General features: G+C 39.9%; 1 protein-coding gene across 2 annotated transcripts in view; it reads right to left on the bottom strand.

The window, feature by feature from the left end:
- The window catches only part of SUMF1 (sulfatase modifying factor 1), a 38,620-nt gene that overhangs the window by 3,078 nt on the left and 17,875 nt on the right, over window positions 1-17,667 (bottom strand). The window contains exons 4-8 of one of the 2 annotated variants that reach the window (XM_075513996.1): window positions 16,142-16,224; window positions 13,767-13,889; window positions 12,951-13,065; window positions 11,905-12,018; window positions 1,230-1,289 (exon numbers count right to left, since the gene is read on the bottom strand). In XM_075513996.1, coding sequence (XP_075370111.1) covers window positions 1,230-1,289; window positions 11,905-12,018; window positions 12,951-13,065; window positions 13,767-13,889; window positions 16,142-16,224 — 495 coding nt within the window. The remainder of the gene's footprint in view (window positions 1-1,229; window positions 1,290-11,904; window positions 12,019-12,950; window positions 13,066-13,766; window positions 13,890-16,141; window positions 16,225-17,667) is intronic. The other variant, XM_075513997.1, reaches the window with a different exon arrangement.

The raw sequence follows: 17,667 nt of genomic DNA, 5'->3' as shown, positions 1-17,667 counted from the left end.
TTAGACGGGCTCTGTCATCAAGGGAACAGCCCTGTGACCCAGGCCATCCCCGCAGAGGCAGCAGGTCACTGATGTTTATCTCCATGAGTTGACAGTATCTCCATCCGAGGAGATTGAAACAACAGTGCTTCAGCAGCTCTTCGATAGCAGCGCAGAGCCAGAGGGCAGCTGTTGCCCTCAAAGAAGGGTGCACGCCACTGCTATCTCACACAGCAGAGGTCCACCCTAAACCTGAACAGTACCCGATAGGATTTAGAAGCTGAACTATTTTGAAAATAAAAGTAGCTGCTAAGCGTACATGTAAAAAGGTGCAAACTTTAGCCTTTGTCAACTCGGAGAGGTAGAACAGCAGTAGCTTAGTCTGAATAGGTTCTTAGACACCTAACAGAGAGCCCTTGTACTAATAGTGTTCAGAGGGGTTTTTTGTCTTGATACACAGCCTAGTTTTATCACCTACAAAAAAGACTAGGACAGACTAGAATCTTCACAAGCCTTTAAAATGGGTCACATTATTCATCACTGACGAAGAGTCTATTCCAGTGTTAATTTAATCAAAACTGCTAATTAACATCTGACATTGATTTTACCCAAGAAGGAAATCAGTGTAGAAAATGGGATCTCACTGTAGAAAATTTAATCTAATTATGAGAATGATCTGCCAGCTGCAGGCTTTGAAACAGAAAAAGAACAGGACAGCTTTTAACGAAAAAGGAGATCTACAATGAGCGTTTTTTCCAGTGTGGTGTGAACAGAGTTTAAAACATTATTTGTGTCATGAACGGCTATTGCATTGTAGCAGTAACCAGACTTTTCAGAAAGAATTTCAAGTCTGCTATCAACTAAGCTGAAACATTTGTCTCCCAGCAATCTTTCTGCAAACGCCTGATACCCTTTCTGGATCAAGAGTCATTCTAAAACTAAAAAAAGTCACATCCATACTTTCTACTCTTCCAAGTATCACTCAGGCACTACAATGAAAATAGCATTAGAGGCACACATCAATTTTAACTTCTACATCTAAAAAATCATACTGGGTAAAGCAGTTTGTTTTAATTCCAAGCTAACCAAAAAGAATTCCTAAAGACCATTAGGTATTGCTCTTCCTTAAATTGCATTAAACCCCTTAACAAGCATCCAGACTGCCAGGAAACTCTGTCAGAAGATCATTTCATTGTTAAGTCAGGTACTTTCAGATCAATATGAAAATACCACAGGCCTTTTCACATTACCTTATGGCACATATAGGATCCACCCTTCTTCACTCTGTCTGTCCCCGATGAGGGTCCTTTCTGTGGAGGAGAGGACACTGGGTAGTATTCAAGGAAGAATAATTGCCAATTACAGGGTAAAGGTAAAAAGCTCTAATAGAGAGATGGGTAAGGAGCAGCCATAAATATTTAAAGTAAACAAATTTCAGCTGCCTCTGTCCGAACCAGAAAGCTTGAAATAATTATGTTGTAAAATACTTGCAGACAGGTGAGAGTAATGGTTCTCCCTCCCCACTGCTGCAAATATTTAACATTGGAGTTGCTACCTGCTGGCCAAGAGTGCCTTGTGCTTTGCTTCTGTAAAGCTCCTGATAATATGCTGTAAGAAGTACAGCGGCAATCATACGAGAGAGTACTGATCTCTGAAAACAGGTACCTTTCTGTAGTTTCAGCCTTTTCCTAATGAGACATTAGGAAGTTTTCACACATGTAGCGAAATCGGTGATTCTCATCCGTTCCGCTGCTATGAAGCAAACACATGCAAACCCATGAGCCTCCAAAAGGAATACAGAGAACTTCCACTTTTCTAAATGCAGTTACACTGTTTGGCAGCCAGTTACAATGAGGGGCTGTAATGCCCAGTGTTTGGTGCTTATTCTCTTTCCAGTCCAAAATCAAGTCTGACACACAAGTTAGTGACTGTGCAGCAAGATGTTCTGTATCATCTCCCAGTCACTATGTACTAAATTTGTTATTATGTGGGATCATGACAGCTAAAGAGGTCTGCAGAAAGCACTGCACTTATGAGCAACAATTTTGTAATTGCATGTACATTTGCATTGTAATATATGTGATTTATTTGAAGTGCTTATGAAATTGGCCCTAAAATTGATTTAATGAGGTTATTTCACTCTTCTTTTTCAATTCCAACTCCAAAGGATGGCCTAATAGTTGAAGGAGAAAGCTGGGCTTCCTTGGTAACACACTCTTTTGCTTGCTTTGATGCATATTTATTACACAGGTGAGCAATTTTCCCACTTCATTCCTTTTAGCTGTGAAAGTTACTACTGCACTCATCTAATGCTTAGAGACTGCTGCTATACTTCATGTTTCCACTGTTGATACCAAATATTCTTTCGTGCTTTCTACACTCCACGTGCATTGAGAAACTACTTTTAGGAAGGAGCCACAAGAATATCTGTCTTATAGAAGTGACAAACAAGATCAAGAAAATAAATTGTGTTTTATTACTTAACTGTAATTAAATTATTAATTACTTCAATTAAGTAATTAATTGAATTACTTAACTGTATTCTTAGTCCTGCCACTAAGAATCCTCTCAAAGTTGTCAGATTTGTATTTCTATTTCTGTACATGTTACACTAGCATGCAACAAAAACATTTTCTTATCATGTACAAGCCTCCAGTAAAGAATTTTTCACTTAACTTGAGGTACAAGCTGTTGTTTCTTCACTGGTTGGTAGGGTGTATAAATCAAGTCTCTATTTCTAGACAAAACCTTATCAGAAGAATTTGTGGAATACAGGAAGAAAAAAAGAGCCATTATGTTCTCCAAATCCCTGCATTTTCTGCTAAGACCATTACCTTTATCAATAAATATAGGTTACAAGAAAGTAATCAGCCCAGTTTTTAGCAGTTAGGAAAAAAGAATTCATTGCTACAGAGTATGTAAATGATACAAAATAGTATCATAAAAAAGTACCATAATAGGTTAAAAACAGACAACTGCTGAAAAGAAATTCTGCCAATTATTTTGTCTCCTCCTGTCCAGCAGCCCGCCATTTATCCTGGAAGTATCTGAAGGGTGCTGTGCTTTCTGCAAAGCCTTAAGAACACCTTGACCAATATAAATGCAGTCACCGAAGAAAAATTCCACTTCTGTAGTATCTCCTGAATCCAGGAATAATTTCCCTTTAAGAAGTAGGTTCCTAAAGAGGGGATTTCACAGGGAATTACACCTCTCCAGCTCTTCTCAGTGTTCACTGATTTGACCAGTTTGGTTACACCTGGTCACCACACTGTCCTACCCTGTATCAAGGGATGTAGTTGTCCCCCACCCAGCTCCTGCATTACCAGAGGTGAAGTTCTAGAAGAATCAACACAAGACAAGCATTTGTAACACTGAATATCAATCATGGGGACTGTAAGAAAACCCTGAAAGTTGATGGCAGTACTACACAAGCTACTGACTGCATCCACTGAGTTTGACTGCTTTGAGAGTCTTCATATCAAAAGCTTAACATACCGAAACTTCAGCAGTTTCACATTTATTGCAAAATTTTACATCATAGGCAAAAAAACCCACCAAACCAAACCCTACTATTGTATTTAATGCCCTACAAATAACTCAAGGAAAACCACACCCACAGGCAGTGTCCGCTGGTTTCCGAGCCAGGGCACTCCTCCGTGGGACATGCTTACTCCATTTCCAAGGTCTCTGGAAATTGTCTTCACAAAACTTACATGTAGATGTACCAAGCCCCACTCTAAAATAAGCCACTAACAAGCACAATCAACTCAAACAGCCTGTTAATCTCATTTTAAGGGAAGCCAGGGTAGAGCCAGCCAGAATAAAACTGACCTAAAAAAAGCTACATGAGAACAAGACAAAACAGACAACAATGGAGCTGTTGAGCAGGATTTCCCATTAAAAATTGTTATGCAAATAGAGAGCAATATTCTTTGCTATTAGCTCCAAAGTAACTTTTATAAACTAAGAGCAGCATGCTAATTTAGGATTAGAAGGTTTATTGTCCAGCCATAAGACTATTGTATGTTTCAGCAATTATACAGGGATAACATATACTGAAAGAAGCAGGTGAACCAAAGAAAATGGTAATTGCATAAGCTCTTTTTATTAATTGCAAATATCTTCTGCCAGGCAAAACACTGAGCAACAAAGGTTATTTGGTAACAAAAACCCAGGTTACATTGTGCCCCCTCAGCCTCTGAAGCAGGATTACAGCACTGAAATGCTTTACCACCTGCAAAAATCTGATATAGTATTCTCCAATAATCTGTTCTATTACAAAACATTATTCTCTTGATAGATAATTCTTTAAAATCACTGAAGGTAAAGAGCTTATCATAAAACAACTGGCAAAGTTCTTGGAAAAGCAGAAAATCGCTAGACATTAGTTGGAGAAACAATCTCTATTTGCATAATAGAGAGCAAAGACGGGGAAATATCAAGAGCAAGACGGGGAAATATCAACAGCAAGAGAATTAAACATAGCTCATAGACAGTTGTCAAACAGGCAGTGATTGTTTCTCCAACTCCAGCAAGAGCAAAAGAAAGGATAAAAAAAGTTGGGATAATCAGATTTCCCTATAGTTGTATCCAGCTACTTACATATGTACAAAATCAAATGCAGAAGTAACTGTATGCAAGAGACCAACTAGACTGATACCCTTCTCAGCTCATGACTGCACTCAAATTAAATTAAGGGATGTTAAAAGAGAGCCACAGATCCTCAAACGTAGGGCACAGTGAATTCAGTTCTCCTTCCTAGTGTTAAAAGTTTAGCTAACAAACTCTCCTCATTTGAAGGCTATTGCGGAGTTAAAATTATAACCGTAACATTGAACATTGCAGGCAGTGATTATGCTTTCATTCATATGTAGCTCAGCTTCTCTATAAAAGGCACCACATATCACCAAGGTCCCCAGCAAAGCCATGTGAGCTGATCTGAAAACAACCAAAACTAAGTGAAAAAGACATTCTTATTCCAGACTGATGAGCATCCCCATCACCATTTATATAATTTTGTACTTTTGTATCACAGGTTTGTCTACCCAAGGACAATGTGGTGTTCAAATCAAGTATTGCGTTTCCTTTCTCTAATGGTTTGCTTTTGTGTCCTGTGCAAGCCCCCTACTTAGCACTACAGACTGAGGACTTCAAAGTCCCCCAGATGATTTGCCGGTATCCCAGCAGCAAAGGGCCATATTTGCATTCCGTTACTTCAGGAGCCCTTTACCTCAGCTCCGAATAAGTTCACAGCTCAGCCACTATGGTAAAGCTTAGGGCAAGCAGCTGTCCTTCCTCTGTACTGCCTAATGTCTTATTTTTATATTCCTTTCTCTACCCCAGCCTTACTGAAGAAACCTCAAACATGTCACATGCAGGAAGAAGCCACCTGGACTCTATTTTCTTAGCACATGAAGTTGAAGGATTTTCTCTGGGTAGGTAGAAGGGTGCTGCAGCTCCTTGGTCTACCTGTAGCATGAACTATCTCTGTTACCCAAAACAAAGACCCTTTATCTCAGTTTGGAGCTCGGAAAGGAAGAAGCCAAGTCCCTATAGACAAACTGGAACAAGAGATTTCAATTTCTTGAAAGGTGTTAAGAGCTAGATGTCCTTACCAGCAACACCCTGCTTCTGACGCTGTACACAAGAGTTCCATACATGCCCTTCTGACCAGAGTCCTTTTCTTTCGGTGGTGTTTCTCCTACGTACATCACTTGCTTAAACTTTCTCGTTTTACAAACTAGCACATGTAGTAGTCCTTACATCTGCAGATCTAGAAATGTAAACTCATTCCTGTATTGAGCACTGGCTGCTTAGAGAGTATTGAAAAAAAACCCAACCAAACCCCAAAAAACTTCATTGCTTTGTCTTCCACAGAACTACACAGACTTCAGGTATGGCATCCTGAAAAGCCAAATCCCCCCAGTCAATAGGTTTTCTAGAATAATCCATGCATTTAACATACTTGGTAAAGTGAGAGTGTACAAATATTATCTAACTTTGGCCAGACAATTTCACAGCTCCATATCACATATTTCTTATAATCAAAAAAAGGAGAACGCCTGCAATGTTAGTATTTGCTCATGCTTGTATCTTCCTTATACATAAAGGAAACCTGCTTTGATTGTGCTTACCCATAATAAACACTCATCAGAGCACGGCAATTAAGGTCACATTTTATTAAAACAAGCAAGTCTTTGTTCCATCAAACAATATTGTTTTATGCTATTACCTGGAGAAGTGCACCACCTGGTACTGAAGTGGAAGGACATTTGCTGTCCATATGTCAAGAGCCAGAGCTGTCCAGACTTTGATCCCAGATTTAAAGAACAGAGTTTACTGTATATTGGCAAGTTTATTTTGTAGTATAATGTTGTAACAGACATATTATAGTCTGATTGCATAATTACAAGTGCTTGTGCATTCAATTACCAAGCTTATAAGTAGGATTATTCTTTAAAGAGTTACTAAAATACATCACAGAAGTTGTTTTTTTTTTAAATGAAAAAGAAAGTTGTATTTCTTTCATTACATCAAACAAATGCTTTCAGAAGTTGCATCGTAATTTTCGATGCACAGTCAGCTACATGGCCGCTCTGTTTTGAGCTAAGTGAGTTTGCAAACAGAGAACTGCAGGTCATAAGGAACTACGCACTGTATACAAAAAATATCTGAGCCAGAAGTCACCACAATTAAAGTGGCCCCTTAAAGGGATTGTGATTTGACTGATCTCCCACACACTTGGCTACTGTTTGCCAAATGATCATTTACATTTTTCAAACAACCAAACAAAAAAAACCAACCCTGGTGCTTCCTAGTCCTGCCCTTGTTCACCAAATAGTAGCTGCAAGATGTACTAAAGAAGCATTTTTTGTGAGTTCATCTTAAACTGTGGATTTTTTTTCCACTCATGAGAAAAATCAGCCCAGAAGCTTATTTCTGACAACAGCAGTGCTCTGGCTTTTCACCCACTGCCAATACTGGAGGAGTTGAAGTATCAGTTTTACATTTTCTCAGGTGGATTTTATAATTCCCTCCAAACTAAGTTTGACCACACAAAAACCACTTCACCTACATGATTAAGACATGCTGCAAGACCATCTTTGTACTGCTATGTGGCCCCATTCTGTGCAAACTCCAAGATGTCTTCAAGTGCAAGCAAAATAACTTCAGAGAACAGCAGCAAGAGAGCTAGCTCCTTGATCTCCCAGCACTCACTCAAGTAAAGAATCCCTTAATAAAGTATCCCCAGCATGCACAGTGTGTACTGGAAAACAGCCATCGCAGATAACAGTCTGGCACCCTAAATCTAAATCACGACAATGTTCTGCTTAGAAAGGCTTTTAGTGGTTAGTGAACACAGAATATAGACAAGAACTATGCTGAGAGGTGAGGGGAAAGTTAGAACAGGTCACAATTGAGAGACGCTATTCCACTTGAAATTCAGAAAATGTAGAAGTTATTTCCATTTCAATGTGTAAAAGACTTTTCCCACAGACAGCTATGTTAGATTTGGCTTATTCTGGTTTGTTCTAGGTTCCTGACATAGGAGATTTCCACTGGACTATCCTGCTGCACTAAGTGCATGCTGCTGGCTTGGATGCTTCCCATTTTTTTCTGGGAGACTAACAAGCTCATTATCTCACACGAAATCGAGGGACCATTCACTGTGTTCCAGATGACAAGTAAGGTCATTCACTATATACAATTTGTTACTTAAAACCCCTCGAAACTAATATTGTTTATGTGCTTTCACGGCTAGTCTAAGTACAGTACACTAATCTCCACTGATTCTGTATGCTTGTAAAATGGGGAGACTTTCATTTGCTTAAGTCAAAAATGAACAGAGACATTTGCAGCACACTACACAAACTGATGAGAGGTAGAACTCAAAATAAAAGCCACTTGCTCCTTATGTTTTGAACAAGCCACTACTACTATACAAATAAGTGTCTGGACTAGAATACTTGAGGAGACTTCTAGTTGTAGAAGTGTCTAATTAAATTCTCAAAGAAAGGTCTCTACAAACAAATCTCCAGTTATACTAACTCTCTGCTCTTAAAAGTTACATCCATAACATATTACAATGCCTTTCAATGCAACAAACTTGAAAGTTCTGGCTGCATCCCCAAAACCTCACTATTGCTAATAGTGTCCCATGTTCCTGGCACTTCATAGCATATAATTTCAAGGACACAGTACCAAGCTCTGCATTCTATATACTTCTCGAGCTGCATAAAAATCTTTCGAGTTTGTTTATTTGGCTTCAATACTTACCTGCCCAGATCCTATACCTGGCAAAGATGAGGAAGAACATTGTTTGTTCCATTGTTAGAGCATAATTTAAATCTAATACCTTAAAAAATAGCAAACAACTTACAAAGCACTTTCAGGTGTCCCAGTTTTATTTTCGCTCTTGGTAATTATTTGTGAATGCGAGCCTATCAACTACGGGGGGGGGGGAAGAATTGGTGTGCAAAATTCCATACATTCCTTGTAACCAATCCACAGTATACGCAAAATCTCTCCAGCACTAGAAAACTGCTTTGAAGATTTCAGATGTTAAACTAAATATGTTAAAAAACTTTCACTAAGCTCTGACCCTCTAGAAGAATTCCTAGTCTTTTAGGCAGAAAGAACACGTCCTATATATAGGTTACGCTGACTTGTACTCTGGAGAGACTTAACAGATTGGCTCTGATAGATACAGTGCTAATCATTTTTAATGTCTCAGAAGATACTGCAGCCTGGCTATTTTGGGACACCTTTTCACATTATGAAATTCAGTTTCCTTATCCATTTAATCAGAAAAACCCTTTGGAATTCACTTTGAAGTGCTCTGCCTCAGACACTAGATTCTGACCATTAGTTTCCAACTGAAAAAAACCTAAAAGCATCATTAAGACCTCATTTTTAAAAACTTTCTCAAGTGTCTGCAAAATGTTTGTGCCGAATTTAAAAACCTAAGCAAAGTCATAGCCACTTAACAGAGAGCAGAAGTCACACGACACTTTTTTCTCACCATCACCTTAATTCAACACCAAAGCACTGCTGCATTGACATTATAAACACAAAAGCATCTCATTTAAATAAGTCATTCTAATGAAGGTGCACCACTGCAATACTTAAGAAAAAGGATTATTTTTTTTCTTTTCAAGCATCATACCACAGTAGCTGTAGTTCAGCAAAATACACGATTCTAGCTAGCTGGATTTTGTGCAACTTGGACAAGTTGGGAAGGCTGACACAGGCAGGGAAATCTATTTTTCTTTATAAAACAAAATAAGATGAAGTTAACCAGCACCAATGGCAGGGAATGGATTAGCTGAAAGCTAGTTTAGATGAAGACTCCTGAAGGTTCTTTCCATTATTACCACAGTAACTTCCACATAAATTTGTCATTTCCTGCCTTTCACCTACAAAAGCCAGTCGTCTTACAGGAAAAAAAGCTCTAAGACTTTGCCAGGGATGACACAGAGCCTTTAAGAGATACCTGTTTAAACAAATAACACACGCTACCTTATGCTAACTTACAGACAAAAACAAACAAAAAACTCTAGAACATATCTAGGTGCAATAGACCCAAGATCTGTGTCTTTTAAGTTCTATATATACACAGCATCAAAAGTGTTTTTATTCTCCAGACTCGGCCTAGTTACTCTATTTTTGCTTCCCAGTGTTGCCACTTCTTGCTAGGCAAGAAGACTTCTAGAGAGCCGTGCACTTTTCCCTGCCCCGAGAGGTCACTGTACAAACAAGCAGCCAAAACTGAAGTAGCTGTCAGACTGAGAAAGAGATGAATAAGAACAGGGACAATTGCAATATACTATGAACTGCTAGACCCGTGTTCTTTCCCAGGGACACAGATACTGTTTGTCTCTGAAAGGGTGCAGGTGGGCAAGGGGTCCTTTTCCCCTGCCCTGATTAAGGCAGCATATGCAGGTCATGGTGGTTCCAGGCACTGAGGTGAAGCTTCAGTAGTGAGAGGGGTGAAGCAGAAGTTTCCCTGCTACAAACTACGGTGAGTGACCCCACAGTCCGCAACAGAAAGCTCAGCCTTGGTCACCCTCCTCCTCCTCCCCTGACTTATCAAGGCTGCAATCAAATCAATACTCACCGACTCTGACATGGGAAAGTTTGCTAGTTTTATTCTTCTTCACTTCCATCCAAATTTACATTCTGCTAGCTACTCAACGCTTCTTCAGAAATGTTGCTCTTAAACTGGCCTTGTTTCCATTCATAAGGTACAAAAAAATTTATCCTCAGTTGCATATAAAACACCCACCAGAATGGAAACAGAATTGCAAGACAGCAGATGTTTCTTTCCTAATCAATCAGTACACAAACAGGAAAAAAAAATTCTAAAGAATCACTTTGAATGCTAAGTGTAAGTCCTATATAAATTTCAGCTGTATATGTATGCAAGCCATGAGTCAATGTTGGAAAAAGACAGGTGTGTTTATACATTCAAGAGACAATTCATGCAATACAGCTTTCCATTATTGCTGAATTACAGAAACTGGCAGAAAATTTTGACTACTGTGAAATATTCAAATCACATCATATGAATTTGTGCAGTATGTGAGAAAGGTATTAGATGGAGATACAACACGGCCAGGATCCCAAAGGAAAAGGAGGTTCTTTAGCCATTGCTAGGCCACTAAAGCTGCCTACCAACAAAAATTAGAGAATAGTCCATCCTATTTTAAATCGAACACGGAAAAAAAATAAAGCTACACTCCCAAGCACTTCAGTTACTTGGGAAGATGTACGTAGTGCACTCTCCGACACATAGCTGAAGTCACTAGAGAGACCTGTGGTATCTTACTGGGATACAAGTAACTTGAAATTGGCCAATGTGATTGGTATGGGTTAGGAGGTCTCCAGATGCTCCATCAGTGTGATGGAACTGCTAGTACAGATCTAGAGCAATCTAGACCCCAAGATGAGTCTGGTTTCTCTTGCTAGACACATCCTCCTGGAAGAACAGCAGAATGTCAACCTCTGCAATGTACAGAACATCAAAAAAAGTTTAGCAAGTTCCTCAAGCTACTTCCAATCGCTGACCTCCCAGAAAGGCCTCCAATTATGTCTGGCACACCAAAGAAAGACTACACGTATCATAAGAGACCACAGCATGAGGATACTCAAATCCTGCAGCAAACAGAGAGCTCCTGCCCCATGAGGTTTAATTGGTTTTCGCATTACAGATAACGGTGTGTGAACAAAACAAGCTCTGTGAGAGCAGAGCAGTGCATTTCTCAGATTTAGTCATCCTGGATAAATGAGAGAGAAGGAGATGTAATACTAGAACTTGAATCTACCAAGAGATACTGCATGAGAAACCCCACATACAAAGCTTACCCTGCAGGACCTCTTTCTCTGCTTGCCACAAAGAAAACCAAAGATTAACCTCTCAAAGCCTGGAAAGCTACTTTTCCCCATAAACTTCAGCTTTATTACACATTGAGTTTTAAATGAGCTAGTAGAAGCCATAAAGATAACTCACGATGTTCTCTACCCCGCGGGGGGGGGGGGGGGGGGGGGGGAGGGAAGAAGTAGTACAGCTTGTAGCAACATAAACGAACAAAAAAACCTTCCTTTTTTTTTTTTTTTTAAAAGTAATTGCACTGCATTGGCAAATTCTTGATTTAGGTAATATGATGCCCATTCAGAAGTATTCAGCTACTAAACCAGTTGTGGAAGCCTGTCCAACAAAAAAAAAAAAAAAAAAAATTGCACCACAGCACTACAATTCCAGTGTTGATGACTTGTGGTGTGATACTTCCTAATTCACCAGAACACAGCCCATCGCACCCCAAACACAGCAGAGAGGAGCAAAGAACAGTAGATTTTCAAACAGCAACCAGATCAGAGTAGCAAGAGGGAATTCTATATTTCATGTGATGCCAATAAAATACTTACAGGGTTGTGAACTTCATCTGTTGAATGATGAACAGCCCACCAGTCAGACGTCCACTCCCAGGCATTTCCTATGATGTTGTACAAGCCATATCCATTGGGGGGAAATGCAGTGACCTGTATAAGATATGGAACACAAGTGCCAGTTCTGTAAACCACTCAACATGAAATAAGGTTTTTAATCCTGAAGACCAGTCTGCTGAAGGTGCATTTGTCTTTACTAGGAGCTTCTGCCTTCGTATTTCAAAAGCAGACACCAAATCAGTAGTGCAGAACTATAACACTTTTACATACTCCATTTAAATAAAACAAAATGAAAGAATGAACTATTACCATCCTCTCTGTTCTCAGCACCACACTTCCACTATGGCACATAGCATCTTCCTATTGGTTTTGGAGACTGATCTTCTAAAGAGAGGCACTGTTTGAGCAACAGGCACAGACCTGCACATAGCATTAGAGATCTGACCTCCATGCCCATGCTTACAACTTCCAGATTCCCCTTCCCATCAAAGAAGAGCAAGGGTGGCTGTCAACTCATGCATACGCAGGCTTCTCTACTGAGGAAACTTTTTGGACTTACTTTAACTACCATTTAATAATTCATTCACATTCTTGATTGCCTTTAAAATTCCACTGCATTGTTTGCCATACTAGACAGACTCAACCTTTCCAAAAAGGGAAGTTTCATTTCTTTTAAACTATTGCATGATTTTTGTGCCTCAGGAACAACTACCCAAAAAATGAGAGTTCAAAAAATTGTAATGCCAAAAGCGCAGGCAGGAAGTATTTCAGCATCTGACTATAAACTGAATGGAAAGGGGGAAAAGAGATCAGTTTGAGAGGAACTAAAAGTTAAAGTAATCTTTACTTTTCAATTAGCTTTTAAAAAGTGTCCCTTGGTAATACTCAAGCCTGCAGTAAAAATCTAAAGGTGAAAGAGTATAGGAATGGCAAACAGCCATGGTTCATTGTGTTGAACGCAGTCATCAATTTTAGGAAGACTAAGTTCATTTCTATATGATTAATTCACTTTGAGACACACTTACAGGCGCAGTTCCTTTGTATCCATCTTCTGCAGTGTTATTAGTTGGGAACACTCCCTGCCAGATATTGGCATAATGTTGACCTTTTGGCTGAAGCTTGTTGCCCCATGGGAAAAGTCTATTAAAAGACATACAGAAGTACAGTTGTCAAACACTTTTTTTTTTTTTTAATTAAAAAAATGAGACACACCACACACACCTCCTGTCCTCCCCACCTTACCCTGGAGAACTGTTTGTATTGCAGTTCCATTCGTACCAACATCTAGCAGGTTTTCAAGGACAGCAAGGGTTCTACGAGGACAATTCACACATGGAGGAAGGAAAGGCAGCACTCACACTGCCCTGTGCAGTATGTAGTCCAGGACACAGGATGGAGAAGACATAAACCTGTTATTCACCTTGTCTTCCCCTCCTCCCCAAGCCCACAGTGAGATAACAGGTAGATCCAGTGGCCCTACAGTTGCTGTGCAGTGATGTAGTTATTTACTTCTTAAGCACTTTTGCAACTCTTTCAGCCTTGGCACTAAGGTCCTTCACTATACCTTTCATCTCCTGCAATAGCAGCAGTCCTGTGTCTTGGCATTTTGTCACATCTCCTCCTCTCTTGGGCTCTCTGCATTCCCCTCCCATTACAGAGTTCAGATTACAATATACCACTTAGGTATTTAGGGAAATTCACTTACCTAAAGGAATCTGTTCAGATTAAGTCAGTGTTACACAAGAAAAAGACATTGAGGGTAATAAAAACCCACACAACTCTTCCCTATCTTGTAAATACCAGTTTTAAACATTTATCAGGGACACGTTTGTGACAGGTACCTATTTTCAAGGCCCCCTCGACAGCTGTATTCCCATTCAGCCTCAGTTGGTAATCGTTTCCCTGCCCATGTGCAGAATGCCACAGCATCGTTCCAGGAAACATGAAGAACTGGATGACCCATTCTGGGGAACAAAATAAACAGGACAAGATCATCATCAGAACTAGGCAATCTCACAGCTATACAGCACAAGCACTTCATGAAACTCTTAAAAGAGATGGCCACAAAGGCCTGTGAGGAAGTTCACAGTTCAGTTACAACTGGACAAGGAATCAGATTACTTTTGCAGAAAAGAAGCTGTTTAAGGAAAGACAGCAAGCTACTAGTAGATGCTGGATAGGAAATGCAGCCAACAGAGAAAAACAAGGAAGAGGAAAAAATTAAGTTCTGTTTGTCTGATCATGCTTTTATGTACAGCTCCATACAGTTAACAAAGATATTTGTAGCTTGTGCTGTGTCATGGTCTCACCTCAGAAGCCTGCTGCACCCAGGAGCCTATGAAGAACTACCGATACACTGGCTTCTGTGGAAATGTAGGTGCTCAGGGACCCAAAGGAAGACACCAAAAGCCTGCAGCATTACTACTCCTTGCTAGGCTAGTTTAACAGTATCTTAACAAGAAGCCAATATTCTCAACAGGAAAATATACATTGCAATTTCATGGTGAATGCTCTTCACTTCCCTGGGCACCCTTCTCTTTGCTGCAGGTTCTTTCTTTGCTGTCAGTTTCTTTGCTGTCAGTTGCGGGGTTTTTGAGGGAGAGGTGAGATCAGAAAGAGTCCTTACTCTTAGCAACATAATCTTTTGCAGCACCCAATCCAGGAAACAGTAAACTGCAGAAATTTAACAAAAATATTTTTCTTTGGGTGTTTCAAGCAGTACACAGTTTACACAAAAGCTCCCATCTTTCCTTTGGTTTGGTTCCAGGATTGCCCTTATAGTCCTGGTCTCTTTTTCCAGAAAAAGACAGCAACAATGCCTAGTCATTCTTGTCACAAGGATCCTCCCCATCCAAGCCTCTAAATAGACCAAGATACTTCAAGAGCTGAGGGTATTGGTCCAGAAGACACATACAGAGGACTTCCTGTTAACTTATCTTTCCTGCCTCATTTAACAAGCCAGCATATGCCTGTTGGTCCATTAGACTACTTCCATGTGGCAAGTTCACCAGCAGCTGTACTAGGCTAGGTTTTATGCTATACTTCTACAAGACTAGATTTACATGGCAGGTTTCCAACTCTTATCTGCTGACTGTGACCTAAATTTCTCTGTCTCCCCCTAACAATGCCTCCTGATATTATCTCTATTTTTGCCTCAGATAATTCTTTCATTGCCCTTGGAGAACAGACAACGGACTTGTTACTAAGCAGTTCAGCCATCGGATGATTTTACACTAACATAGCCCTGTCCTTAGAGGACTCAAAAACATGCCAGCATCTACTAGATCTAGGCTAGAGAGTCTGACTTTATTTCAAACAGCAGTTTTGAAACTTTAGCTAGTTGATTAAGGCAGCTAGTGTCAAGTTCACTGACACCTGCCTAGCAAGAGACAGAGTTGCAATATGAGGTCCCAAATGAAGACAGTCACATCCAAGTAAGCATACAGTAATACACTTAACTGAACAACGGCTTTCAACATGTGCAACCCAGGGCTAGTTCTGCAGTATCCATAAAAAGCACCTGAGAATAATGAAGCCTTTTGATTTTCTAAGCATAAAATTCATGCCACTTCTGAACTGAAAGAGATTGTGTAAAGACATGGATCAAAAAGTTTCAGGGTTCATGCTAGCAAAGCATGGCACTAACTATAGGCTAAGGAAAAATACAGTTTTCTAAAGCATTTAGAGCTTCTAGATAACAAAGTCACAACTGATTTTCCACAATAATCAGCCTACAAAGTCAGAATACATTAAAAAGCACAAAACTCTTCAGTCATCTGCTGCCAGAGAGAGAGGCCTCCAAATTCCAGATGGAGGACACACTACATGGACTCCTAGAGTACGCGTGCAGCTAGTATTTAGTCTTCCTCTCCAAAACCAGATCTGCACTGAATGCTCTAAAGTTGCTGATCCTCTAAAGACCTACTCTGTTTCACTGCTGATATATAAATGTGAACAGAAAACCCACTGAAGCACATTTCAGTATGGTCTCTTTTCCCTTAAGTGCTTATAGACCCTTCTGAAATACTACTATGCCATTGACCATACAACCACTGAATATTGCATGCAACACTAGATGATGTGAAAATAGTTGCAGAAGCAGAAGCAAGCAGGTTACTAATTAAAACCCCTTTCTTGCACCTCCACTCCTGGTGCAAATTTACAGGTATATTTACAAGCACCGTGTATTATAATTGAATGGCCATTTATGGCTTACCTGTTGGATATATTAGAGTCAGGACCCTCGGGGTGCTTCCAGTTGGCTCCCTTCACAGGCAACCACCAGGGAGCAGCTGCAACCTGAAAAGGGACAAGAATGGCCAGGGAAAAAGACTTAAATTCCCAGCTAAAGGCTATTGTGAAAAACCACCATGTGACAACAGGCTATGAAGCTTTCACTCACAGCTCATGGCTCTGCCTGCAGCCAATCCAATTGACCTATTACTCTGACCAACCAAGATGATCATTTGATCCACACTACAATACTGCTGGCCGGGGAATAGCCCAAGGTACAGAACAGCACAAAGAAAATGCCATCCAGAAAACAAGCAAGGGGGAGACCAAATCCTGAGCATACTTTTCTGAAGTACTGCCCTCTGGCTGTCTCTCCTTCCCTTCTACATTTTCTCACCTGCAGGTCTGATATAAGGCACAGTTTATTCTCTTTGAAGGCACAGCCTTCAGCACACTACCCATGGTGGACCAGACTGTCCTCTCAGAAATTCTCAATTATAGTTCTTCACCTCTGAAAACATATGCCCAGAACATTCAGATGGTAATGGATGAAAAGGTCATCTGGAACATTACAGTTTTACTCGGTTCTTTTACAACAGTATGCCCACAGTACAGTTAAACCAGCTAACCTCCTGGCTGACTTCAGTCTGACACATTCTGCAGAGATGATAAAAATAAGACAGTTTTAGCTTAAAGAGAATTTTCATCTCAATTATTTGCTCCCTAGACTCAGTGTCTTGGAATAACGAAAACAAAATCCTGATGACATCTTTTAAGTAGGGTCAAAACATGCATCTTGAAACACATTTGCTTTCCAATTAACTAACTCAGTAAGCTGATATTAAATTATTTGCTATCAGCTTCCAGAAGGTGGAGACAGAAGAGCCACAGAAGTTAAGTGAAGCCTTTTTTTTTTTTTTTCCAGTTGGTTTGGTGAGCAACATCAAGCAGACAAAATACCCTTTAACAATGCAGACATCGAGTACTTCTTAACCAAAAGTCTCAAATTTGGTTCTGCAATGCCAAGGAATTATTCCTGGAATACATTCCTTACGGATTTCTTCTATTAAGCTTACTTCAAAGCTGAGAAGGTCAGTGCACAGTACGTTTAACTATTCTGTTCTGATTCACATTCACTTAGAAATACTTATTTTAATAATGGGTCCTTTCAGAAAATTGAGGCAAAAAAAGAACACTTATGCTAACCATCAATAGTGGTTTTGTTCCAGCAGCTTGAGTGCTTGCTTCCAAAATACTCCTATTACAGAGATAATTTCCATAATGAACAAAAATCAAAGTAAATAAGCCTTCAATGCTTTAGGAGTTAAACAAACTACCAGCTGGTTAGCCCTAGACCTAGGATATCCAGATGCTACCCTAATACTGGCCTGTAGAACAACCTTCAGCAACTTCTGCCCTCTCTGACGTCCCTCAGCTTTCCCTGCGCTAGAGATGGCAAAGGGAAGAAGTAGAATATTTATTTATTGTCATCGTGCTGCTAAACCAACT

The sequence above is a fragment of the Mycteria americana genome, chromosome 11 (assembly GCF_035582795.1).
Source record: "Mycteria americana isolate JAX WOST 10 ecotype Jacksonville Zoo and Gardens chromosome 11, USCA_MyAme_1.0, whole genome shotgun sequence".
Taxonomy (NCBI): domain Eukaryota; kingdom Metazoa; phylum Chordata; class Aves; order Ciconiiformes; family Ciconiidae; genus Mycteria; species Mycteria americana.
The sequence above is the reverse complement of the archived record's forward strand: the minus strand, read 5'-3'. Positions and strand labels throughout refer to the sequence as shown.